General features: G+C 47.3%; 1 protein-coding gene across 4 annotated transcripts in view; it reads left to right on the top strand.

Moving 5' to 3' along the window:
• Window positions 1-11,233: 11,233 nt before the first annotated feature.
• SPECC1 (sperm antigen with calponin homology and coiled-coil domains 1) overlaps window positions 11,234-27,102 on the top strand; it is a 190,029-nt gene continuing 174,160 nt past the window's right edge. For 2 of the 4 annotated variants that reach the window (XM_072938472.1, XM_072938480.1), the window contains exons 1-2: window positions 11,234-11,322; window positions 11,912-11,967. In XM_072938472.1, the coding sequence (XP_072794573.1) occupies window positions 11,927-11,967 (41 nt within the window). In that variant the 5' untranslated portion in view covers window positions 11,234-11,322; window positions 11,912-11,926. Of the gene's footprint in view, window positions 11,323-11,911; window positions 11,968-21,942; window positions 23,075-27,102 lie in introns of those variants that run through there. The other 2 variants (XM_072938474.1, XM_072938473.1) reach the window with 2 other exon arrangements.

The raw sequence follows: 27,102 nt of genomic DNA, 5'->3' as shown, positions 1-27,102 counted from the left end.
CTAACATCTGCTGAGCGCACACCAGAGGCCAGGTATCGTCCAAGAGACTTTTCACCCGATTACCGTAATGTTGCATTTAATTCTCACAGCAGCCTGGGAGGTTAGGTGGTATTATTTGCCTCATTTTGCAAACAAGAGAACGAGTCTTCAGGGAGGTTGAATTGCCTTAAGATGTTTTCAGCTCAGAAGGCAGGGCCGAGGACTGGAACACAGTTCTGCCTGCCTCGAAAGCCTGCATCTCTACACCATGCTGCATAAAGGTGTGGTTTGTCAAATCCGCTGGTTCATTTCATTTGAAAATAGTCACCTGACTTTATGTGCGTGTCTTTCTGAGATTGGAAGTAGCTGAACGGTCCTCAGTTCCCAATTTTCCGACTCACACGTCCTCTCTTTGCCCTCTCTTGGTGGTAGTGGTTGGGGGGCGGGGGGGCAATCAGAAAGCAAACAAGATACCTGGGTCTGCAGCAGAAATGCGAGACCCCACCCACAGCTTTTGTTCTCAAGCCAAGCAGAAGACAGAACCTGTCTGGAGTAGGGTTCATCAAACCAAGGCGCTCAGGGCTGAACCATCTCTCCTGAAGACAACCCAAGCCTGTACTTGCTTTTGGACAAAGATGTTTGTAAGAGTTTTTTTTTTCTTTCTTTAGAAATTTAAAAAATTTTATCCTTTAAATAAAACAGTTATTCTGGTAAAATACACATACATAAGATTTACCGTTTTAACTGTTTTTAGGTGTACAGTTCAGCAGTGGTAAATACATTGATACTGCTGTGCAGCCATCACCACGGTCACCCTCCATAACTCTTAGCATCTTGTAAAACTGAAACTCTGCCCATTAAACATTACTCCCCTCAAAGATCTGCAGGCATTTTTTTTCCTGATTGTGTACTTAATAGTAATGAAAAAAATTAGAAGAATTCAGATCAAGGAGACATTCACCTGAGTCAACATGTTTTAGTTTCCTTTTTGTTGAGCAATTAACTGATAAGCTAGTTTGAACCTGACTTTGAGGATAGAATGCCTTTGAGGTTATAGTAGTTACTTTGTTTTCAACAGGCAAGTCTTGATGGTAGATCAATTAGCAAATCCTGAAGAATTCATATAAATGGTGTGGTAATGCCCACATTACCTGTGGTAATGCCTGTTATGTAAGAGTTTTTTAAAATAACAGATGAATGTACAGAGAAACTGAGACTTGCCCTCATTGCGTCAGGCAAGTCGACTGTGTAGCCAAGCAGAGAAAATGCCAAATCGCAGCTCGGTTTTGTGCAAATCCACTCTGCACAGGCTTCTGGAACCCATCTGGCTGATTGTGCCAGCAGGGAGCTGGGAAGCTGGGAGCTGCACTACTGATGAGGGAAGGCGAGAAAAGAGACAGTGAGGCCACGTCGAGAGGGAAGCCCTGTGTGGTGGGTGGGGGGAGTGGCCCACGGGGACTTTCTGCCTGGTCTTTCCTTACCAGTGGCTGGAGGTCAAGGTTGGCTTTCTGGTGAAAACCATTGGATTGGCAAGGAAGGCTGATGCCAGGCTAAGGAGGCCACCATTTCCTAACTGTTTTCTGAGCGTCTGTTCTGTCTGCTACCTCTGCACAGGGAGAGCGCAGGTTTGGGGGCATCAGTGATCTGGATCTCTGTCCAGGGCAGTCTTTGACCTTGGGTAAATTCCTCTCCCTTGATGACTGGCGTCTTTTGGAAATACCAGGAGTAGGAGTCTGGAGGGGTGGCGGAGAGGGGCACAGCTGCTCTCGGGGTTTCTGTGGAACTGAGCAGAACCCTGCCACCCGCCTGCCCCCGCCACAAGCACAGAGGCCCTCTGTGTCCCCTGCCTCCTGTTTGTGGAAAAGCTGAAGCCCCAGGCCTCCCTGAGTTATGGAATAGCAGGCTCAAGTGGTTAAGGATGAGGCCAACAGAGTCAGACTCCGAGTCTGATGCGCATTCCTGGGCTGTTTTACAGACACACTAACTGCCACCAGAGGGAAAAAGCTACCTGCACGATGACCAGACTGCAGCCAGGACGTGAGCATGAATGTGTCTGCAGCCCCCTGTTGTTGGGTGTTTAGGTTGTTCCCAACTTGGGGTGACCGTGAATCACACTGCTGTGACCGCTGGTGTACGAGGATGGCTCAGTCCCACGTACTTCACCACGTACTTTGGTGTATCTAGCCAGGAGGAAAACTGCTGGGTCGTATGGTAATTCTAGGTTTAACTTTTAGAGGAACTTCCAAACTATCTTCCGCAGCAGCTGTACCAATTGACATTTCCTCCAGCAGTGCACAAGGGTTTTGATTTCTCATTAACACTTGTTACTTTCTACTTTTTTTCTTTTAAACAACCATCCAAATGGCTATTGGAAGTGGTATCTCATTGTGGTTTTTTTTTTAATTTTTAAAATATTTCCTTTGGATTCTTACATATTTCCCTTATACTTCCCCTGTGGTGGCTTTGATTTGCCTTTTCCTCATGGCTAGTGATGTCGAGCATCTTTTTCTGTGCTAGTTGTCCATTTGTATATCTTTGGAGAAACGTCTGCTCCAGTCCTTTGCTGAGACTGTTACTCGTAAGAGCTAACGCTGTGCTTTCTCCAGGCTTGCTGTACCTGTCAGTATGGGCAAGGTTGTGCTGCAGTAACAAACAGCACTAGTATCTCAGTCACCAAAGACAAGAAAGTTTACTCCTCAGTCATCCCACGTGTGCAACACAGGGTCCCCAGGGGGCCTCTGCTCATTGCAGTTCTCAGGGATATGAGGTGACAGGGACTTCATCACCACATGTGCACCCATGGTTCCCACATCAATGTGAAGGGGCCATGTCAAAGCACCTGCTGGGTGCTTTCCATTTACTAAAACAGGTCACACGGTCACGCCTAACTCACTTCCAAGGAAACATCAAAGGTGGAATTTGGATGCTGCGCTCGAGCCTGGGACAGGGAGAGACAGTCTGCTGGTGAGCCACTGGGATGCCTGCCACCTCTGTCCACACGCTTCCTCCAGCGGCTCCTTCTGCCTCGGCAGAGGGAGAGGAGGGTGGAGCTGGAGTTGGTAACCTCGCCCAGTGCACACCCATGTTAATTGTTACCAGAATCTCTGATTTATTCTCTGGTTGCCACTCTGATGTTTATTGCATAAGACAATATCCCCTCTGTATTTTTAACCATTTTCCTCCTGTATTTTGCTCATTTTATCATTTTTCAGACGAGGGAGTCCCTGTGCTTCAGTTGACTCTCTTTACCTGGAGCTCCTCTTGCACAAATTTTAAAGACACACTGCAGAGACAATAGGTCAGTGAAATGTCCCACCAGCCCTGACTGGGAAGCCCACATACAGGTAATAAAGGGGGAACACTAACTACGGTTTATTCTGTATCTGCCACTGGACATGCCCTTTACGTTCATTACCTCACTTAACCTTCACTCCAACCCCATGAGGTTAATACTGTTATTATACCCATTTCCTCTCTGGGGAAAGTGAGGCTGAGAGCCAGAGCTACCCGGCGTGGATTATATTTCTATTTGAAATTGACTCGAGCTTGAATTCTGAGGTTTGGCTGGTCCCCGTGTGACTCTGGGCACTCACCCTGGGCCTGGCTTCCTGGGCAGCCTCCGGCATTGCTGGAAATGTGTCGGATTGGTTTGTGCACTTTTCCGAGAGTGTCCATTGTTTGATAACACCTTAACCTGACCCAAAGCGTTATCCATTCCTGTGTTAAACACCCAAAATTTCTTGTTCAAAACTCCAAATAATTCTGCTTTGTTGGGTTACACGCAGCCTCCGCTTCCGGGCTCTGAATTTCAGCGCATCTAGTTCAGCACTAGGTCAGTCCTCTAGGTGGCAGCAAAACCCCCAAATAGACTTACCCCGGGTTTTTGAATTTTCTTACCACCTTTTAAAATCCAAGGATGGAACCCAAACCCAGAGCTTCTTCCACCTTTCAGTGGTTTATCTCACCATGAGCCAAACATACTAAGGTGCCTACTGCTGTGATTGTTGGACCCAAGCTCCGACTGCTGGACCGATTTAGATAGGGCCTCAGGGAGTACAGATTTTCCTCCGAAGAACTAGAAGCACCCTGACTATGCCTCTGACGTTTGTGTTCTCAGTCCCTGGAGCAGAGTGAGTTGAACAAATGAGTGCGTGGATTACGAAAGGAAAGGAGGAACGTTAGGCATCACGTGGCGGGGCAACCCGGGTGCACCAGCCACCGTTCTTGCCTGCAAGCAACAGGAATCAGCTCTGGCTGTCTTAAGGAGAAAAGGAATTTACCGGGGCAGCATGGGAATAGATCACAGAGTCATGAGGGAGGGGTCTGGACTGTTCCCTCACTTTGCGTCACGTGTCCAAGACTTCTGCGCAGTTGGATCCTTTGACAGAACTGAAGTCACATTCCAGAGCCCCCCTGCACAGGGTGGAGAGAGGGAGGATGCACTTCCCCGGGGGGGAGGACCCGCGTCCGCCAGCAGAGTGAGTCAGGTCCTTCCCCAGCCTCTGCCCATCCAGTGTTTTTATTGCCACTCGTTGCTCTTTCTTGACTTCTTGAAACAGTCGTGAAGCCCACAGGCATTCTTGTCTTGCCTTTCGCTGGGAGTGCTTTGAGTGTTCCACCACGAGCGTACATTTGCAGAAAGCTTCAGGTGTTTAGGTTCTCTCCCTGGCTTAGGAATTTTCCTTGTAGTCCCGGCTTACTGCGTGTTTTTGAACACAGAAATTGGTACTGTGTTTTGTGAAGGGATTTATGAGCACAAAGTCCCTCTACAGAGAAGGACACTAACAGACCTTCAGGTGGAGCCAGCCTCTCGCCTTTGTGAGATGAACTCGTCTGACAACCAGTCTTTCTGCAAATGCTTTCTGAGTGCTTGCTGAGTAAGACGGTGCTCTCAGCACTGGGTGGGACCAAAGCAGAAACAAATTGCCTACCTGCAGGGAGCATGGGTTCCAGCCAGAGGGAGACAGAAAGGTTTTTTTTTTTAAACATCCAATGTAAAGTATGTCAGAGACTAGTGAGTGCTGTAGAGAAAATAAAACTGGGAAAGAGAAAGAAAGAGATGTGTGTGTGTGTGTGTGTGTGTGTGAGATTTTAAATGTGGTGGGCAGGAAGTGACATTTCAGAAAAGACCTGAAAGAGTCATGTGACTGCCTGGAAGAGCATTCCAGTAGCTGGAACAGCAGATGCAAAGGCTTTGGCGTTCAAAGAACAGAAAAGACAGCTGTGTGCCGGCTTGGGGGCTGGGGAGTGAGCAGGAGGAAGAAGTTGGAGGTGACCTAAGCAGGCGGATTGTTTAGGCCCCTTGGGGGGAGGACTCTGGCTTTTAATCCAAATGAGATTAAAATGGGGAGTCACTGCAGGGTTTTGAGCAGAGCAATGACATGATCTAATTTACACTGTCAGACTCCCTCTGACTACTCTGTAAAGACTGTGTCGATGTGGAGCAAAAACAGACACCAGTGAGGGGGAAGCTCCCACAATCCAAGTGATTGGGGAAGGTGGCTCGGACCAGGTGGTCCCAGGGCAGAGGACAAGAACTCATCAAATTCAGAAAAGATTTAAACATGAGACTAACAGGCTTTGCAGAAAGACTGGTGATGGTGTGCAAGAGAGAAGAGTCAAGGATGATTTCGTCTTTTTATGTCTGCAGGCTGGGTTTGCCGTTACACTAAGATGTGAAAGACTTCAGGGAAAACAAATTTGAGGGGAAAATTTGAGCCTACTGCATTTGAGATGCTAATGATTGCTGTTGGATACGTGAGTATGGAGTTTGGAGGAGGACTCCCAGCAAAAGATAGAAATGTGGGTGTCACCAGTATACCGATGGCATTTGAAGCCCTGAGACAGGATGAGCTGGCGAAGGGAGTGAGTGTAGACTGGGAGATGGTCCAGGGCTGCGATGTGGGGCACTCCAAGGTCAAGAGGGCGGGAGGGTGAGGAGGAAGCAGTGAAGGAGACTGAGAGGTCCAATCAGAGGAGCAGGGCAACCAGAAGGGTGTGCTGAGAAAGGTATGTGCAAGAGGAGGAGAGCTGGGCTGGGCCAAAGGCTGCTGAAAAGTCAGGTAGAATTACGCACTGAAAACTGGGCATTGGGTGTAGGACGGTAGAGGTTCTTCGGTGACCTGGAGGAGAGTGTTCCGTGGAGCAATTAAGACGAACATCTGATTGGAGCGGGCTCAGCAGAGAAGGGAGGGGAGACATGGAGTCAGCACATTCAGTCAGGACACATTCCCCTTTGGAGGAATTTCTCTGGAAATGGAAATGAACAAAGGGGAGAGTAGCTGGAGGGAGGGGGGTTATAAGAATACTTATCAGACGGGGGAAATATTATGAAGTGAATGTGCTGCTGGGCATGGACCAAGGAAGAAGAGGAAGCTGACGAGCCGTCAGCAGATGGTGGGAGCCAGGACGGTGGTCCATCCCGGCAGGAGGGGAGGCCCATCTGGATGCAGGTGTGAGGCGGTGGGGGGCTGTGGCTGTGCTGGGCAGTGAGGGGTCCTTTTCATACGCATCCCTGTCTCAGCAAGGCCAGCAGTGGAGGCCGAGGAAGGGGAAGGACGTGCTGGAGGTTTGAGGAAAGAGGAGGAAGGACATAGCTTTTGGGAAGAGGGAGAGAAATACAATAGGGTTTCTAGGAAAGGCTGAGACTTCGGGCTGAGACCTTGAATTCAGAAGTGAGACAGCAGAGTGTGGAGGGATGTCTTTCTCTAGTGGCTTGGCAGAAACAACGTAGGTGTGAGCTCGCCAGTGTTTGCTCTTTTTATATGTCTTTGTGTAGGAGCAATCTCTTTTGGGAGGGGGGTAATTAGGTTTATTTATTTAATTTTTTTAAAAATGGAGGTACTGGGGATTGAACCCAGGACCTCGTGCATGCTAAGCACACGCTGTACCACAGAACTATACCCTCCCCATCCCAGAACTTGTTTTATTGACCAGGTCAAACATTTTCTGCCTTTACTTTTTAAAATCATGTCCTCCCATGTATATTCTTCTAGCTTCTAGAGTTGAAAACTTGACTCCTTTATTTTTAGTGCTTGTTTTTCTTGTTTTCAAATAAATTCACGTATGGTGATAAATTTTCCCAAGTCCTCCTTTGTCAACCTCGCCCAGGCTTTGCCAGATAACTCTCATGTTGAAAGTTATTTCTGGAGAGAGTAGGTAATTTCAATGTTCATCTCCTCTTTCCTCCATGACTTGAGTAATTTATAACATCATGTTGTGGTTAATTTCTAATTTTATTGCATTGGGGTCAGTGTGATTGTTGATTTTGGAATTTTTTGAGATTTTTTTCCTTTGTGGCCTAATATTTATGAAGGGAATATTTCTCAAAGTAGAAATCTGACAGGCATTTTTATTAAATATAACACCATAAACGCATCCCCATGGTTTGTGCAGCAGTCCGTTCAGGGAGGTGGACGGACAGGGAACTGAGCTAAGCTAGGCTGTGCTTTGGTGACGTGGCTTGCAGTCCCTTAATATACCAGCTAACACATGTCTGGACGGCGGCCCCCCAGGGCCAGTGCAGGGAGCAGTAACTGTGCTGGACGGGGAAGTAGCAAGGCTGTCCATCCAGCTGAAATAAGCCTGCAAAGAGAAACTCCAGACTCAACAGTCAAAAGGTGAGCACCCCGAGTTAGGGTGACCACACCTCCCCTTTCCCAGCGATAATCTCAGTTTACAGTGCAAGTCCCAGCATCGTATTAGCATCACCCTCTTTCAGACCCATGGCATCCCAGTTTGGATGACTGCCCATAAAACATTCACGAAAATTGACCCCATTGAGACCATAAAGAAAACTCAAATATTTATAAAAATACGAAGTAGTAGAGACAACATTTATTTCTAATCAGTGTTCACAATGAAATAAAATAAACATTAATAAGAAAATCAGAAACAAAAGACCCTAACACCCGGGATTTTAAAAACTCTCACACTCTCCTGAAGTTGAAAAACTCTGCATCAGTGGTGGTCATTTTGTAATATATAAAAATATTGAATCACTGTGTTGTACACCTGAAACTAATATAATATTGCAAGTCAATTACACTTCAGTTAAAAAAACATTCTACAATAGACTCATGAACAAGAAAATCTATGGCTACCAAGAGGGAAAAGGGAGCGAGGGTAAATTAGGAGTTTAGGATTAGGAAATACACACTACTATATATAAAATAGATAAACAAGGACCTAGTGCCCAGCACAGGAAAATATATTCAGTTTCTTGTAATAGGTATAATGGAAAAGAGTGAAAAAAATGTACAAGGTAAAAAAAGGTATATATATGTATAAATGAATCACTTTGCTGTACACCTGAAACTAACACTGTAAGTCAACTACACTCCAATAATATAAAATCTGAAAAGAAATTCTACAAAAAGACAAGTCAAAACTAAAGTTGAAAAATATTTACAAAATAGCAATTACGGATGTAATAAACACCAGAATTTACAGGCTGTGTCTAAAGTAGCACGCATCCGCGTCTAAAGGCTGAGCCTCGACCTTAAACACTCACATTTACAGAAAGAATCGAAAAATTACACCCAAGGAAAGCAGAGAAATAGAAACTAATAAAGATAGAAGCAGAAATTAACGAACTAGGAAATGACAGCCGCAGTGGTAAAACAGAAATGGTAAAGAATAAATCTAAGGTCCAATTCTTTGAAGAGAAAAACGCAATGTTAAACTGTGACATAATCAAGAAAGCAAAAATATACAAAATAAGGAATTAGGGGGAAGGCAAAAAGCCCCCAAGAGACTGCATTGCTCCCCTTTATGGAAATGCACTTGAAAACTTGGATGAACTGGATAACTGGTTTTAAGGGAAATACAATCTATCAAAATTGACTCTACAGTAGTTTTACAAGTTTAAATTGTGAAATTACCACAAAAGAAATAAAGAGGGTTGTCAAAAAGTCATTCTCCCCGAGGAAAGTATCAGGCCAGACGTTTTCACCTGGACGATGATCAAATTGCAGAGGACAGAAAATTGAACGCTGATTCAGTTGTTCCAGAGAAGAAGCAAAGAACAAAAGCTTTCAAATGTTTTATGACGTGAGCACCACCTGAATTCTGAAAACCAAACAATATTAGACATTCAAAAAGAAAATTATAGCCCACTCTCACTTTTGAATATCAATGTAAAAATCTTAAATAAAGTATTAGCAAACAGAATTGGGCCCTGATATTTTAAACATATGATAGTAAGCTTATTCCAGGAATGAATTAGATTTTTTTTAATTTTTGAAAAAATTAAAAAGAATTTTAAAGTTTGCCTCTCTCATGTGCATGATTTGTCATCAATTTATTTTTGATTTTAGGAATTTGGGGGGGTAGATAATTAGGTTTATTTATTTATTTTAATGGAGGTACTGGGGAACAAACCCGGGGCCTTGAGAATGCTAAGGATGCACTCCACCAGTGAGTTATACCCCCCACCCCTGAATTAGACTTTTTATTAGAAATTTACTGTAACTGAGGCATCATTCCGGGAGTAGGAACTCTGCTGTCACAGGATTTGCCCAGACTACAATGCCAGGAGGGATGTCTCACCTGTCAGGTGAGGCAAATTCTCTGGTCTGGAGGCTCAGTCTTCATTTTTGCATGCCTGTTTACATCAGTCAACTCCCAAGACGTAAGACACTAGCTCACCCTTATGTCCCCGCTCCCCATGCTCTATATTTCTCCCTCTTGATCTAGTTCTCCCCCCTCCCCTCCTGCAGACCCTCCCCTTTCCTTCCTCACCCCTCTGCAAACCCATCTCCCAAACCCTTCTCAACCTGACGTAGCATCCCCTGGAACTTCTGCCCACAACCCGCCCTTCCCTCTTCATCCCAGTTACTCCAGTAAGATAAATAGATCTCTGGCCTGCCTCAAAACTCCCAGTCTGCTGGACTCGGGACTCCCAACCATTTGGTGCTCTGCCTCCTACTTGTCTTCTTGCCTGTTTAGACCCATGATCCAGCATCACTCACATACACACATACACACACCTGCTGTCCTCACTACCTCCTCTCTTCCTTTCCAGAGAGAACCCCTTTGAGTTTCCTCCACCAAACCAGACCTTCACCCCTCTTCCTCCTTCTCTCCTCCTACAACAGAGGGTTGCTGCTGCTCCTGGGGGCTGCTCCATTGTTGGCATTTGGGTGTGTGTGTGTCCTGGGCTTTGCAGGATGCATAACAGCACCCCTGGCCTCTACCCACCAGGTGGTGGTGGCATCCCCAGTATGACAGCCACATCTCCCGACATCGCCTAGTTCTCCTGGGTTGCGGTGGGGGCCGGATGGCCCCTGAGAACCTCTAGTCCAAGCTTGTCCCACTACTGGCACCTGGGACTCCACCTTCCCTGTGCTGTGGCCCCCCATATATACAACTTCTCCAGAGTCATACAGTGTGAGATACGTTTTTTCCCCTATGTAGTCCGCAGCTCCCATGCAACTGGATTCTTCTCATAACCACTTAAACATCCTTAAACAACCCTGCCTCAACTACACTTCCACGGAACCCCGTACACCTGCACAGTGCACACCTGTCCTTACTCTCCCCGGCCCCCCATCCTGAAGGGCTGGTTCCCCGCCCTGCTCCATTCCTCCCTCCTGATTCCGTCCTCCCTCCCTCAAGTACGACTCAGGGTCCTGTCGTTCCCCCTCTGCAGGTCCCACTAGGTCTTAGGTGACTTCAGTGTGGATACATGCAGCGCACACAGGCGCGCTGGAGGAGAACCAGGTTGAGGGCAGCGAGGACCCTGAGTCCGGTGTGGTCCCGGTGGAGTCCCCGCGTCTCAGTGACATCCAAGACGAGGTGCTGGTGGGCGTCCGGACGTGATTGCCGGGGTGACAGGGGTCTGAGCCAGCGGTGCCACCGGGCACACAGCCGGGCATGTGTGCACCTGTGTGCGTGTGTGTGTGTGTGTGTGTGTGTGTGTGATGCCACGGGTGTGAGGAGGTCCCTGGCCGGGGGTTGTAGAGCGGTTGTTCTCAAACTTGAGGGAACTTCAGATTCATTTCAAGGGCTTGCAAAATGCAGATTGCTGGGCCCCACCCTCGTTTGTTGTTTTTTGGGGTTTTTTTTGTAACGCAGCAAATCCTGCGGAGCCTCGGTGGGAGGGAGGGTTTGCGTTTGCACCGGGTCCCCAGGCGACGCTGGAGCTGCGGGTCGCGTACCGGGCCGAGCTCGGCGGGCGGAGGGCAGCGCAGGGCGGCCGGACCACATCTCCCAGGCTGCCCCGCGCCGCCCGCGCGCGCCCCCTGCCCGCGGCTCGGGGGGCGCCGCTCGGTGGCCGTGTCCCTCGGCGCGCCCGGGAGGGAGCGCGGGAGCGGCGGCGGCTGCGGGCTGAGGAGCCGGCAGGTGAGCAGCGGCCGCGCCGGCCGCCCGCTCCTGGCGCCTCAGCCGCGTTGTCTTCGCGCGGCGGGCGGGCGCGCACGCGCGGAGTGCGGGTCCGGATCCGAGTCCGAGTCCCGGTCCGGGGTGCGGGGTCCCGGCGCGGGGCGCGGGGCTGCCCCTCCCGGAGGCGGCGTCCTGCCGTCCGCCCGCCGCGCCCCGCCCGGGCGGCGGGACCCGTGTGGCAGGTGGCGCGGCAGGTGGCCGGCCTCCCCTCCGGCCGACGGTGTCCAGGAGCCCAGGACGGAGGCCGGTGCTGCGGACACTGGGCCCCAGCGGCGCCCCGGCCCGGCGCGGGGCAGCCCCGCGGGAGTTGTCCCGGGTGCTGCGTGGCGGGGTCCGAGCGGCCCGCGGAAGCCGGCCCCGCGGAGCCGTGGGCACGGCCGCGCTGGCGCGGCGCCCGCGGGGCGCACCTGGAGCCCGGGCACCGTTTGGATGCCTGGTGGCCCGGGATGCGCAGCCTGTCAGGAGCGCAGCGGGGACGCCTCCTCCTGCCCGCGCATCCTGGGAGCAGCATTAGTTACATATGCTTTTCTTTCTTTTTTCTTTTTTAAAGGAAGTTGGACCCCGAATGTCTTATTTTTCTTTTGTGGGAGCTCCGTTTGCCGGCAGGTAAGTTTATATAATAAGCGGTGTGCGGTGAAGGACGCGTTCCGGTGAGGCTGCTCTCCCTTGCCCTCTATCGGAAGCGTCCCCGGACGGGTTGACATCCTTGAGCGACTGCGGTCGCTGCAGGCGGCAGATAAAGTGGCGTTGAGTCGTCACAACTCGACCCTTCCGAGCAAATTTTGGGTTCAGAAGGTTTTTGTTAATCTTGTTTCAAACGAGCTGTTGTTTCGTTTAAGATGAGGGAGGCGGGGCGTGGGGAGCAAAGCCTGTGGGGCCTGATGCCTTACTGTACAGAAATGGCTTTGCGGGATGAACTCCCAAAGCGAGTTTAATTTGGTGCCCCAGACTGGGTCGGAGCGGACCCTCCAGCCTGAACTCTGCCCGTTTCAGTGGTTTTCAGTTGATTTGTACGTAGACAAATCTCTTCTGTGAAGAAATGACAGACGTCTCTTTCTAACGTTTGCACTTCTTATATTTTGTTTTCTACGGACCCCCCTCTCCACAGTGCTGACTATTTAGGTTAAATAGGACATTTTTATCTTGGGCTTGGCTTTAGGGGAATGCTCCCCAGTATAGCTTCACTAAATATCTTCTTTATTAGATTGTCTCCATTTTGTTGATTCCTCCCCACCCCATTAGTTTGTATAGTATATACTGATAGGACCAGGCAGTTTTCTTCTTAAACATTGGTGATTATACTGCTGGCTTTCTGTCTCTAAAATCCTGGGATGAGTTAAAATGTATGTTCGGGTTGTCTGATAGATTCAATTAGCTAACATTTCATTTAGCGTTTTTGCACCTGTATTTACAAGTGAGACTGGTATATATTTCTTCACCCTCCCATTTTTGTCTGAGTTCATAATCAAGGTTTTGCTGTCTCCACTGATTATGGGGGTGCTTTCCATCATTTTCTATGCTCTGGAGCATAAGAACGCTCTGTTCCTTGAAGTTTGGCAGAAATCTGACTGCAGACCGCCTGGGCTGCTGGCGGTGTTTTTTTTATTTTTTAAGAAATCGGTCAGTATTTAATTATGTTTTCATTTTTTCCGTGATCATTGACTGTTCTCTCTATTTCTTCAAAGTCAATCTAATACTTTATATCTTCCTAGAAAATCATTAACATTATTGAAATTTAATATACATTAGCATAATGTAGTACATAGTATTCTGTCGCAGGAAAATAAAGTCTTCCACATCTGTGGTCTGCTTTCCTTCTTGTTCACACTTGTGTGTGTGTGTGCGCCTCTTCCCTTTTTTAACTGGTCAGACTTGCTTAAGGCTTCCTTTTTTTCTTAGTCTTTTCAAAGAACTAGATTTTGGATTTATTGATCAATCCTATTGATTTTTATTTTTCTGTGTCATTAATTTCTGTTCTTTTTCTCTCTACATCATTTGAGTTTATTTTACCCAAGTTCTAGCCTTTTGAAGCAAAAGATTAGATCATTCATGTGACCAGTCTGTCCTCGTCCTGGTCCAGGCCAGGGCTTCTAATTCCCATCACCTCTCGTTTGGCCTCAGCTCTATTTTCACTTTAAACTTCAAATTAGACATTATTGCTCTTGCTATTATTGTTGTTTTCCAGGTCAGTATTTGCTCGATTTATCTACCTGTTTACCATTTTCTTCCCTCTTCACTCCTTCTTGATCACAGGTACTCTTCTTTGTCTCTCTTTCTTTCTCCCTAAAGTACATTCTTTAAGAAGTTCTATTGGTGTTGATACATTTTCTGCTTTTGTAATACCTGAAAATGCCTTTATTTTGTGCATGTCCTTTTGGGGGGGGGTTAGGTTTATTTATTTATTTATTTATTTTTAGAGGAGGCACTGGGGATGGAACCCCGGACCTGGTGCATGCTAAGCACGTGCTCTAGTCCTGAGCTGTGCCCTCCCCCCTTGCACACATTCGTGAGTGTGTTTGTGGCTTGCCCATTCCCAGTGCTGTATATGTTCCACTGTTGTACGTGTCACGGCGTGGATGTCCATTCCACCTTGACTGGCCCTTGGGTGGTTGGCAGTTGGGGGCCGTCATGAATAGCACTGCGGTGAAGCTCCCGGTCTGCGTGTTTGGCTGAGTGGGTGTGTGCATTTCTGTTGAGTAGCTGCCTAGGAGAGGAATTGCTTGGTCATAGGGTGTGCATATGCTCGGTTTTAGCAGATCTTGCCAAACAGTTTCCAACAGTGGTTGCATCCACTTCTGCACTGAGAAGCATGTGTGGTTGCTGCACGTCCTTGCCAACTCTTGGCAATTTCTGTCCTTTTTTATTTTAGTCATTCTGGTGGGTATCACACTCTGGTTTTACTTTGGATTTCTCTGATGATACGTGAAATTGAGCTCCTTCGGAATCTTTAAGTTTTCACACATCTAAATTTTTTTCCCTTGACGTTCAAGGATAATCCGTGCATATGAGGTTTGGGGGTTTTGCACATGACACATTGACAGTTTTAGGTTTTACTGATTGTTTGCTCATCGTCGGTTGCTTGATCTCTCGTTTTCCTCCGTTTTGGATTCATCTTTGTTTTGATTCAGCAAGTCCTTAAGTAACTGTATTTTTTACCCCTGTAATTCTGTGGGTGGTAAACTTTCTAAGCCCTCACATGTTTAAAAATATATAAAAGTTTTGTTTTCCACATGAAGACTCTTGACTGGGTAGAGGAGTCTGGGTTAAAATCTCTGAATTTTGAAGATAATTCTCCATTATCAGCTGGCATGAGTGTAGTTGGTATGAGGTCTCTGCAGCCGGACTCCCACTTCTCTGTGGTTGACCTGTTTAGATTTTCCTCTTTCCCTCGTGTGCCGAAATTTCACCCCTGCCTGTCCGGGGTGGGGGGGTCCTCCTTTATTCTTCCTGCTCAGCCCTCGGTGGTCCCTTTCATTCTAAAGCTTTGCACTGGGGGGGTTTGAGTACTTCCTTGCTTCCTCCATTTTCTTTATTTTTCTCCTTCTGGAATTACTGTTTGATGGATATTAGGATTCCTTAAGTTATCCTTCACGTTTCTTGACTTTTCTCTCACATGTCCTATCAATATGAGCAACATTCTGGGGGATTCCAGCCAACTCCTCAGCCCATCCGTTGAGTGTTTTTATGTGCTTTAAAAAAACATACATTTAATTTTCAAGGTTTCTACTTTTGTAAATTTAATTTTTGGAATAGGTAAGATATTCAGTGTTCAAACAGTAGACTGTATGAAAAGCTGCAAGTGAAGGACCCCCCCACCCCCAGCTCTCCCTCCCCCACACGCAGGGCCACTGTCACTAGTTTCTTGTATGTGCCTCCAGTCTTTCTTGGCAAATACAAGCAAATGTGAATTAGAGGCTTAATTCCTCCTTTTTTTTTTTCACAAATAGTAGCATTATTCTATATGTGCTCTTGACTCTACTTTTTTATTATTTTTTTAAAGTGTCTAAGATCACACAGGTTTCCTTTTTAAATTTTTTAGAAGAGCATATATATATATATATATATTTTTTTTTAATGGAAGCACTGGGAATTGAACCCGGGACCTCATGCATGCCGAGCATGCGCTCTACTTCTGAGCTATATACCCTCCCTCCCACAACCCCACTTTTTAATTTCACAGTATAGAGTGGAAATCCTCACCCGTCTGTTGGCTCTTGCTTTTCACGGGTAGTGTCCCCTCACGTCTTTCTGAGGACATCTGATAACTCCCTCTATGGCTCCATTAACTGTGCCCTTGGATGGATGTTCTCCTGTTGCTTCGCTGTGCCCATTTCATGACGTTGAGTAAAAACTTGGGGAATCCTCCTTCGTCTGCTCATCCTGGAGTTTGAGGATTCCTGATTCCTGGTCTCTTTGCTGCCTCTGGTGGTTGCTGGACATGCTGCGGACTGGGGTGTAGGACCAGGACAGGGGGTGCGTGTTGTGTCTGCTCAGTGTATGTTGGGAGGGGTCCCCAAGCCCTGGCCAGCCCACTGCGGGTCCCCACTTCTTGTCAGATTCCATCCCGCCCCTCTTTCTGCTGATTTGAAGCCTGAAACCGGTTACCATGTCCCCCTGCACCACAGCCTCCTCCCAAGCTGTGTGGGGCCGTGGTGTGCTCACCTGTCCCTGAGAACTCTCCACCTTCCAGAAACGTCTTAGATGTTTAGCTGGCACTGTTTCCGTTTCTCAGGCCTGTTACTGATTTAGTGGTTTAAAAATACTTCTGCCTCTCCAAAGGACTTTCGGGTGCCCGGAAGGCGGAAGTGGGTATCTCGCCCATGATCTTGGTCTGACCTCCAGTATTATCTTTTATCTCGAATTTATTTCTGTGTCGGGTCCCCAAGTCCACCCCAGATTCAGTGCTTCACCAGGAGGTCTGACAGGAGCGTGTTGTCATCCTCAGGGCTGTGGTGTCTCACAGGGGAAGGACGCAAAGCGGGATCGGCAAGGGAAGAGCCCACGGGGCCAAGGCCGGGGGGCCGGGCGCGGGCTTCCGAGAGTCCTCCCCGGACGGGGATGCGGGGGAGTGCTGGCCACCCGGAAGCTCGCGGGAGACGCGGCGCCCAGGCTGTTTTCTGGGGGCTGGTCCTGGCGGTGCCCTCGGCCTGGCCCCAACCCAAACTCCGGGCTCCCAGCAGGGAAGCAGGTGTTCCACCCAAACCGCAGTGTTTGTACGAACAATTTAGGAGCGGTAAGAGCCTCTCTTATCAGCTCTGCAAATGTCAGGACCCAAAAGCCAGGTTCCCGGAGCCCAGCCAAGGGCCAGCCCGGCGGGCAGGGCTTCTTAAGAGGAGCCATCTCAAGCCTGCTGTGTTAACCCTTTTTTGTAAAGTGTCCCCCCTGTTTTCCACAGAGAAAGATGGACACCGCCCCTGGGAATGACCGCTCCCAGCCAGATCACCGGGTGTTTTTTCCCTCTCTGGGGAGGGATCAGTGTTGTCTGAGGACTAACATGCAGTGATGGACGTGGAACTGTGTCCTGACGTTGGAAGACGTCAAGGTGTGATGTGTGCCAAGCAGCTCTGAGGGGCGCGGGTGGCAGCTGTTTCAGATGATAAGTTCTCTAGTTGGTCTCTGGTCACTGTAGGGCAATTGGTGGCTTATGGTGAACACGGTGGACCGCAGTGTCATGTACGCCTTTTCCACAGGACATTCTGGCCACCCCGCCCACATCAGGCTCTGCCTCCCAAACTCTGGTCGTGGCTCCGTTCAGGTGGCATTTCATCTCTTACTCCTTTTCCATGGCTGCGGCCGTGGCCGATGGTTTTGATTGCTTCACCCTGTGTCTGAGTTTAATCTCCCTCAAGATTGAGAATTCACTGAGGACCGGAAAGCCGATCACAGTGATGTCCCCAGCGGGGGACATGCTTCCTTTGTGCCTGTTAGTGGCCGTGAAGGGGCACCTGCAGGGACGCAGGAAGCCACCTCTTCTTCATGCTCTCCCCATCCCTCTCACCGCGGCGCGGATGTTGGCTCTGTGCTGAGGATGCGTATGTGAATCCCAGGCAGACGTGAATGGCTCAGGTCTGAGCTCCGACTTCCCAGGTGGCAGATGGTCTAAATCAGTGTTTTCGTCTGAAAGGCTTTTCGAGGTCATTGAACCTGCATGTGGATTCAGATTGTCCAACCTTTTCTTTTCCAACTCTGCAGGCTGTGTCTTGTTGTAGACCTGTTTCCTCCCTCTCCTCGTGTTTCTTAGACCCCAGGTGTGGGAAATTGAATTAATCACATTCTTGTTCTTAGCACTTTGTCATCACTGGTCCCTACAAGCCACCCCTGCTGTTTTGTTTGCTTATTCACGCTTTCACTGGTTCACTTATTCATTCATTCCTTTTTCTTCTGTGTCCCCCACTCATTCTCTTCTCCCCAGAGCCAACTATTCTAATGTGCTGAATACACGTGCTTCTGTTGTATGTATTCTTAAGAATGTGGACTGCGTTGTGTGCATGTATTTTTAATGTACGTCAATGGTGTCATGTTGTAGCTTTAGAGTTCTTGCTCACCACCATGTTTTCATGACTCATCCCTCTTGCTGTGTGACTGTCTGGCTTGTGTATCCACTACGTCTCGCCCACCTCTTTCCTGGAGACAGACACCCGCGTCCATTCCTGTGCCCAGACACTACGAACAATGCTGAATGACCCACCTGTCCCTGTCCCATGTGGACTTATGTGAGTCTCTTTAGGACTGAGACTAGGAGCAGGATTGCCTGGTCATCGTGTATACCAATGCTTAGTAGAACCAAGTACCACCAACTGCTCTTCAGAGTGGCTGCACCATCCCACATGTCCCCAGCAGCGCATAGGAGACCATTCCAAACGCCCTTATGTCTGCAAACACTTGGCATTGTCCGTTTGTAATTTTTAGCCTTCTTACTCCTTTCATTTACATTTCTCTGGTTACTACCAAGTTTGAGAATATCTTTACAGATGCTTGTTACCTTGCTGAGTTTCCTTTAAAATAGATTGCCTGTTCATGCTCTTCCCCTATTTTTCTGTTGGGATTTCTGATTAGAATATTTTAGACATTAGCTACTTGTTGATTTTTAGACAAGGCAAATGGCTTCTCCTGATAGATAATGTGTCTATCCACTGTGTTGTTGGGTATCTTTGTTGAACAGAAATCCTGAATTCTATCATCAAAACAACCAGCTGGCCCCCAGATCCTGAGATAAATACCTGTATTTGTTGATTGACAACACTGTAATAATCAAGACCCTTCATATAAACATGCAGATTTCTAGCCCCTGCTGAATCAGTACTTGACTTAAGTGTTGATTTCGGTGTTGGCCAGAGCAACTGAGGGGTGGACTCTTCACCCGCCGGCCCCCCTCAGGCTCTCGACCGGGTCATGCAGTCTCTCAAGTTGATGACCATCCCCTGTTGTACGTGAAGCAACACCTGGAAGATAAACGTAGTGGTAGCGTCATGAGTGTTCCTGAAGGTGTTAGAGGAACTTGATTACGGGGTGGAGTGGGCTTGGAGCCGAGAGCACTCATGCCGTCCAGTGCGTGTCGTCACAGGAACAGAAGACAGACCATGCCGCCCACCCTCTTCCAGCGGTAATAACTCGTCTCTTCAGCCTTTTCTGCGGTGTTCCTTGTTTTGATGCATTTTTTAAAAGCCCATGCTTTAGTGGAGTCTGCGTGTGAGTGGAGATTCCAAACCAGGGGCCTAAACACTTTTCCTACAAAGAGCCAGCAGTAAATAGTTTAGGGTTTTTGGGTCGTACGGTCTCTCACGACAACTCAGCGCCTATAGTTTGAAGGCAGCTGTAGACAATATAAATGAATGTGGTCCATTCATTTGCCCAGATTTGACCCACAGACTGCAGTTTGCTGACTTAATTTTTTTCTTCCTTCTGTTGTTTCTAAGATGCGAGTTTATTTATTTTTTAATTTTTTTGCAGGAGGGAGGTAATTAGGCTGCTTTCTTCACTCTTAGAGGAGGTGCTGGGGACTGAACCCCGGCAGGCCCTCATGCTTGTTGAGCGTGTGCCCCACCACTTGAGCTGTACCCTCCCTCAAGGTGCGAGTTTATAACCCGCTCCTAATTACGACATAGTAAGTACTTACCGTGTGCCCGTGCTGAGACCACAGTGATGGATGAGACACACAGTCTTTAAGCTGGAGGTCTGGGTGGGGAGACAGGCCGGTGAGGATAACAGGCCCAGACGGGGTTTAGGGTGGAGGCTATCGGGGAAGACTTGCCGAAAGAGGAAACTGAAATGAAAGGGGAAGAGGAATTACGTGGGATGGGAGTGGGGGAGGGGTCTTCTTGTACTTTATCTGAAAAATCCAAGAGGCGAGAGTTCAGCTCAATGTAGTGAATATGGGTTTTGTAGTGGTGGGGAATGGGGGGGTCCCCGGGATGGACATGGTGGGGTGGTAACCAGCCGAAAAGTGGGTGACAAGAAAGAGGTTGCGTAAAAATTCCACAGTCACAAGTGCTGAATTATCAGAGGTTGATGGTGACAACACCCATGCTATTAAAATATGTCAGAAAATAAAACCCAGAATGTTAATTTCACAAAGTTAAAAAAAAAAGACCCTGAAAAGGAAGGATAGACGCCCACAAAAGTAAACCAGAGACCAAGAGTACATATGGATACGTGCGAATACCCGCAATAAGACAGCAAAATGAATTCAGCAGAATTCAGAGCGTAATAAACTTTTCCAAGTAGGTTTGATTCTGGGAATTCAAGAATGCTTTGATGAGGAGTGAGTGTAGCTCAGGGGCAGAGCACGTGCTTAGCAGGCACGAGGTCCTGGGTTCAGTCCCCAGTACTTCCGTTAAAAGAAGAAAAGAATGCTTTGCTCTCAGGACATAGGTTAGTTTAATCCAGTGATGTAAGTCACAAAAGGGGGAAGCTGTATAGCCGCCTTGAGAGAAACTGAAAAGCGCTGCATGGAGTCTGACTTTGAGTCCTGTCCTTCCTTGCCCCCCTTTCGCGTGCCTGCCTCCAAGCCTCTGCCTGGCCAGCTCTCTCACCCTTTTATTTCTCCACAAATCTCTGCTCGTTATTTCTTGAGCTTTTCCTTCCCCGTGCTGTTTGTGACCCTTCCCTGTGTGCTCTGCGTGGGGTACCGTATTCTCTTCTCTCTAGTCCAGGGAACGCTCTGTTCAGACCTCTAATCTTGCATTTCCATGGCAATTCTCGGTTCCGCTCAATGCTGAGTTGACCTCCGTCTGCAGGAGCCTGGGCCTGTGTTGGGCTCTGGAGACACTGAGATGAGTTAGCGGACGCAGTGGTCATTGGCCTCCTCGCCCTCAGGCTCACTGCTGCTGCCCTCCCCCAACACTGCTTCCGGCTGGGAGAGGGGGAAGTGAGGTAAGACAAAGGAGCTGGGGGCTTCTGGATGTCTCAGGGCTGGTTCCAGCTCCAGCGGGGTGACACTGGCCTCTGGCCATACCCCCTCCTTCCCCGGTCCCTCTGGGGGAGGTGTCCCACCGGTCCCATCCCTGGGTCGGCTCACCTCCCCATCCGGCTTTTTAGTCCTTCCCGAAACCTCTGAGCTGGTTTCTGTATTAATTTGCCTCTACCGAGCTCCCTCTCCTGAGTTCTGTTTTCCTGATGGGCCCCGGCCCCACGTAGACCAGAAGCCTACTTCTGTGTGTCCACAACCTTGCAGGACAGACAGACGTTACTTAGGACGACTGTGATTTCTGTCTGTTCAATGCTGCATCCTCCCTTCACCCTGCAGTAGCCTTGCCTTGGCCCAGGGACTGGCAGTGACCCAGAATGAGACCATCATAGACTGTCACACTCCATGTTCACAGAGGTTTTTCCGAGGGCAATCACGTCCGAAGCCAGGATAACTACCTGCCTTTGAGTTATTTGAAGTGGAGCTGGGATCTCGGGCTCAGGGATGTATGAACTCTGCTGGAACCTAGTCTGGTTTTTTTTGTTTTGTTTTGTTTTTTTAATGGTTTTTTTTGTTTTGTTTTGTTTTTTTAATTCATGAGGCTGGTCTTTATTTGGGTTGTGAACGAAAGATACTGCAAACCGTATCAGTAAACAAAGCATGCTGAAGCCAGCAAGTCATCAGGCGCTGCCGCCACCCCCCAGTGAAGACCAGCCCGCAGCCCGGCCTCTGCAGCCACTCACAGTGGTGCACCCTGAGGGGACTCAGAACAAGAAAGGGCAGGACACTGGCCCTAGACAGCGAGGCGCTTGTCAAAGGAATGAATTCACTGAGCCCAAATGTTGGCTCCCTCCCGTACACAGAAAAGCGCTAAATTCTTTAACTTGAGATGCCTGGTTTTCTTTAGTTAAGTAGTAATCTTTTATTGTTCCAACTCCCTGGTCTTTGTTGTAAAGCTCCTGTATATCCTAGCTCCTCCCCTGCCTCTTCGGAGCAGTGCCTCAGAGCCATCTGAGAGGCTGTCATCCTGGCTCAAGTCCTCCCGCCAAATAAAACATAACTCAGCTTTTAGGCTGCGCATTTATTTTAGTCGACAGGGTCGATGTATGTCTCCAATGCCTGGTAAGTGCCCAGTAAATATAATTTCATAAAATCTAAGGTGCCACCCTTTTAAAAAAATAATTAATTAATTAATTTAAAATCTTATTTTTTATTAAAGTGTAGTTGCTCTACAGTGTTAGTTTCAGGTGTATAGCAAAGCGATTCAGTTATACGCATACATATACATACATTTAAAAATGTGTTTTCAGATTCTTTTCCTTTAGAGCTCATGACGAGAAATTGAATATAGTTCCCTGTGCTCTGCAGTAGGGCCTTGTTGTTCATCTATTTTATGTGTAGTAGAGATGCTATCCATTTTAAAACAATTATTTTGCATTCCACTAAAAAAGAAAAAAATACTTCCGATTAAACTATCACGTTTTTTCATTATGCACGCTTTCTATTTTAGACTTATTAAAAGAGTGTTTAGACATATTTAGACACCAGTTTATATCCTATAGCATTTTTGAACGTCTACAAAAAGGAAAGTATAAGTGAAGAAAAGCAGTTAAGGCATTTCTAAAACTTCCCCTTTTGAACCACTTTTGAGAGCAGGTCGTTTGTGGTTTCTCACAGACGGCGTCCCCTCAGCTGTCAGGACCGCTGGTAGCGTGTGGTGGTGGTCGTGCAAGCGGTCCTCTCTTTGGGGTTTTCTTTTGAACGTGTGACACCCACTATGCAAATCTGAGGCTGGCACTTCCTCATCTCATCTGAAGGCAGCCACACAAGTGTTGATGAAGCAACCAGGACTCACACTCCTTCTTCGATGGTCCTTGCAGGTGTCTTGGAGTCGATGGACCATGGTATTCGTGCAATTAATTAATCGCGCGAACCTGGTTCTGCCTGAACCCACCCACACGTCAAGACAGTGAAGGCAACACAGAAAGACATGGAGGGCGGCTGTTCCCAGGTCTTGCCAGTCCTTGGGCCCCGTCCACCCCTGCGCTTTCCATGGTTTATTTATGGATGCACGTGACCCCTCCCTCTTTTTTTGTGGAGCTGGTTCAGGGTAGTTTAATGTCACTTGCAACCTAGAGAATCCTGACTAATACAGAAGCTTATAAAGTGATCATAGACGACGTGGTGTGTGCAGGAGTTAAAAGTCCCTTGCGGCCCAGGAGCAGCAGATGAGGAGAGGGGACTCGCTCCGTCCGAGGCGTCGCCGAGAAGGAGGGGTCTAGACTTTGGCCCTCTTGACTTTCCCAGGTGAGGCCAGACCCTCCTCTGAGGTGCAGCCAGAGCCCGGACCCTGTCTACACCCAAGCTTCCAGTTACTCGTTCCCGCTCTGTCTTCCTCACCGCCCTCCGTTTCCCAGGCAGGACTCAGACCCAGTAAATCCCTGCTGAACAAATGGATAAACGGGTTTTGAGGACTGAGAGGTTGCTCGTAGGCGGGTGGGACGGGAGCTCCAGGAAGAGAAGCCAGAAGGGCTTGCTCTTCCTCGTCTTTTCCTTCTTCTTTTCATGTCAGTGTGCGTTTTAATTTACGTTGTGTGGTTCATAGCTGTCGTTATGCTTTGCTGGTGTTGAACTTGTCCGAAACAGGCTGAAATGCGCTCCTTCGGGCTGACCCCTGTGTTCCTTTGACACGGCCCCGCTGGTCTTAGGGCGCTGCCTTGGCTTCTGGGCACCACGTGGCGTCCCAGACTCCCTCCCCTTGTTCACTGCATACTCCACACCTGGAGTTAGCTGGTCTCCAGGAAGCCCTGCTTCCTTTTAAGAGGGACGGGCACTTGGAAATGGTGGCACGTTTCTAAGGGAGGAGAGTGAGAAGATAACGCGCTGGGTTAAAGCAGTATTTCGTGGTCAGAGCTCTTGCTATTTTGGTGACTCAGTTCCTCATTCAGAGTCAGGGAGGGAGAGTTTCGGCGTGACAGCAGTCTGTGAGCTGTTTTTCCCCTGTGAGACTGGATTTCTTGGGGGCCAGGCTGGTCTCTTTCTCAGTTTTATATTCACAGTGTTTAGTGTGGTTTCTGAACAAAGGAGTCACCTGATAAGCATTTGGAGTTAAACTGTGTTAACTGAACTCAGGAACGACTCATCTTCTACTCAAGTATTTGTCTGATCCCGTAGGAAATAGCAAAGGGTTTGGAAAGACGCTGTGGTGGAAACGCTCACAGGCTGTGGGCAAATTATTTAATGTTTGAGAACTTATTCCCCTTGCAGAATGGCAGAGATTTTATTGGCTTCATTATGCTAAGGTGGCTAAAATAAGATCTGAGGCTGTTCTTACGAGGCGGTGTGAGGCGGGGGGACGTGACTCAGGTCGGATGATTGCTGGAGGTGACTTGCAGGGCTCGCCCGAGAGGTGGATCGGGCACGCTGGCGCTGAGCCTCTGTGGAGGAGAGCTAGGTTCCTCCTTTGCTGACCAACACTCCTTCTGCGTGGCTTTATGGCTTTTAAGTCAGTTGCTCAATTTCTTTTCCTCATTTTCATCTGAAAAGGAGTGTGCCAGGACACTAACCAAGTTGAATTCAGGTGTAATGAGAAAAACACAGAACCCTTTGATGTGTCGTGATTAAATGAAAGCTGTATTAAAAGTGCAGAGCTTAGTCACTGTGAGCAGCAATAAAGGAAGCCTAGCCCCATGTGCTGGGGTTTGCTTTCCTTTAAAGGAGTTGTAGTCTGGCATTTTAACAAGAGTTCCAAATGAAAAGGTAGTTGCAGGCCGCGTCTGGCTTTGAGACCGTGATGATAAGGGCTGTAAGACTGGAGTTTTTTTCAGTTGACTCTAAGTGGGTTTTGGCAGAAGGACACATTTGTGACCTGCATTTTGAGCGAAGGAACAGAACCTAAAAGGAAAGATTAAAATATTAAATGCAGTTATTTATCAAGAAAAGAGTGTGTGTGTGTATGTGTGTTGGTTTTTTGTTTTCTTTTTTAATGATAAGAAAGAAAACATTTATTCCATCACCATTGGCAGAAGTATTCCTTGTGTGTCTCCGTGTAGCCCAGATATCAAAATACAAGAAAAGTTAGGGATCCCTTAGGTTTAAAAAAATACTTTGCTTCCCGAATTTCTCTTTTCAAAGAGGAATTCTTGCCTGGTGTAAGGAATTGCAAACAGCATACATCTCTGTACATCAACACGGGACACCTTCGTGCTGCTCTGCGAGGGCTGAATTCTGTGGGTGTGCTCTCATTGAACAATATCCTGTTGATGGGCGTTTGGATTATTTCTCCTTTTCTCCTGTTATAAACAGTGTTTCGGTAACATCACTATGTGTTTATCTTTGCCCAGTTATGGATTATGGTAGAATTGGCATCAAAGAGTAGAATTACTGAGACAAAAACTGTGGATACGAAATGTCCATCTCTAGATGAATGGATAAGAAGATGTGGTTTCTATCTATCTATCTATACACAATGGAATACTACTCAGCCATAAAACAAGAATGAAGTAATGCCATTTGCAGCAATAGGATGGACCTGGAGATTATCATATTAAGTAGAGTAAGTCAGAGAAAGATAAATATCATATGAGATTGCTTCTATGTAGAATCTTTAAAAAATGATACAAATGAACTTATTTACAAACCAGAAATAGACTCACAGACATAGAAAACAAACTATGGTTGCCAAAGGGGAGAGGGGTAGTGGGGAGAGATAAATTAGGGGGTGAGGATTAACATACTTCAATATATAAAATAGATAAACAACAAGGTCCTACTGTCCAGCACAGGGAACTGGACAGTGTTCAATTTCTTGTAATAGCCTATAATGGAAAGGAATCTGAAAAAGAATATATATATGTATCTGAATCACTATGCTGTACACCTGAAACTAACACAACATTGTAAGTCAGCCACACTTCAATACAATTTTTAAAAGTGGATATTTAAGATTTTTCCAATTGTTTTCCTAAAGAGTTGATTAATTTAGAGTGGCTGAGAATGCTTCCCCCACAACTACATCACCTTTTCTACACTTTCAAAGCATCTGTATTTCTCCACTGTACCACATGGCAGAGTTGCATTTAAATAATTATGTACTCACTTGAAAGTCCCTCTTCCGTTAATAATCCCCTAAAAATATAAGTTCTCTCTGGACGGGAACATTGTTTTTATATCATTCATGTTTGTGTCTCCAGCATCCAGCGTAACTCCTTATACACCCTGTGTCCTCAGCAGTGGTAAACATTCTCCTAACCCTCGCCTTGGTCTTGTCGATGCCTGCCGGTCTGACAGGCATCATAGGTCACTATTTTACTCCGTATTTAAAAATTATTATTCAGTGTGAGCAGCCTGTCACATAGCTCTTAACCATTTACATTTCTTTCTTTGTGTGAATGTCGTGTATTGAAGTGTAGTCCGTTTACAATAACCATTTATGTTTCGTCTGCGCTTTTTTCTTTTTTCCCAACAGGACTATTTACCGTATAATTGATTCAAACAGCTCTTCCCATTTTCTGTGTGGTATTAGCGGTGTTGCACGTATTTGTATCTGCTTTGCAGCTTGCCTTCTGAATTTGGTTTTTTTAGACAGTTAATGAATCATTTATTCAGTGATTGGCAGAACCAGATTTTTGGCGTCTTTGCCTTTGAAAGTGAGCGATGTCCTGTTGGAGTTCGGCAGGTGCTCTGGGTGGCTGAGTGGGTCCGTGGATGTGGGTTTTGGTGTGTTTGCGGGAGAGGGTGAGCTACGAGTGTCCTTCTACTCCGCCGTCTTGCTTCTCTTCTCCTGAATTTGTTGATGGGGTTTTGGGCCATATAAAAGTTTCAAGTTTTCACACAGTAACTTCATAAATGTCTTTTTTTCCTGCCACGTATCAAAGGATGTTTCCCACATCACGGCTTTAGAATTTCATTAGTACTTTTTTGATAGTTATGTTGAATCTACATCGTGAAAACATGTAACTGTCTCTTACACTACTGTTACCCTTATACGAACCCTTTTGACTTAGTTTTCTGGGTAGATACATGTTTAATGATTACCGCCAGTCCTCATGGTGACACCTCCGCACACATTTTGCTCAGCTGATGATTGTTCTCTGAGAGATTCCTCGGAAAGTGTCCACCAGAATCATTTTCCCTAAGATCTTCCATGTCCGAAACAGTTTATGATCTTTACACCTGACAGTCTGGCTGGTTGGCTGTAAAATCTGTGGCTTATGTTTTCTTCCTTGAATAGCTTTGATATGTTACCCACCTGCCTGCTGTCAAAGTCTGATGACAATTTGATTTTTCCCCCCTTGTAAGCAACTTGATTGTTCTGCCTAGATACCCAGAGGGTT

This window comes from Vicugna pacos, chromosome 16, assembly GCF_048564905.1.
Source record: "Vicugna pacos chromosome 16, VicPac4, whole genome shotgun sequence".
NCBI lineage: Eukaryota > Metazoa > Chordata > Mammalia > Artiodactyla > Camelidae > Vicugna > Vicugna pacos.
The sequence above is the reverse complement of the archived record's forward strand: the minus strand, read 5'-3'. Positions and strand labels throughout refer to the sequence as shown.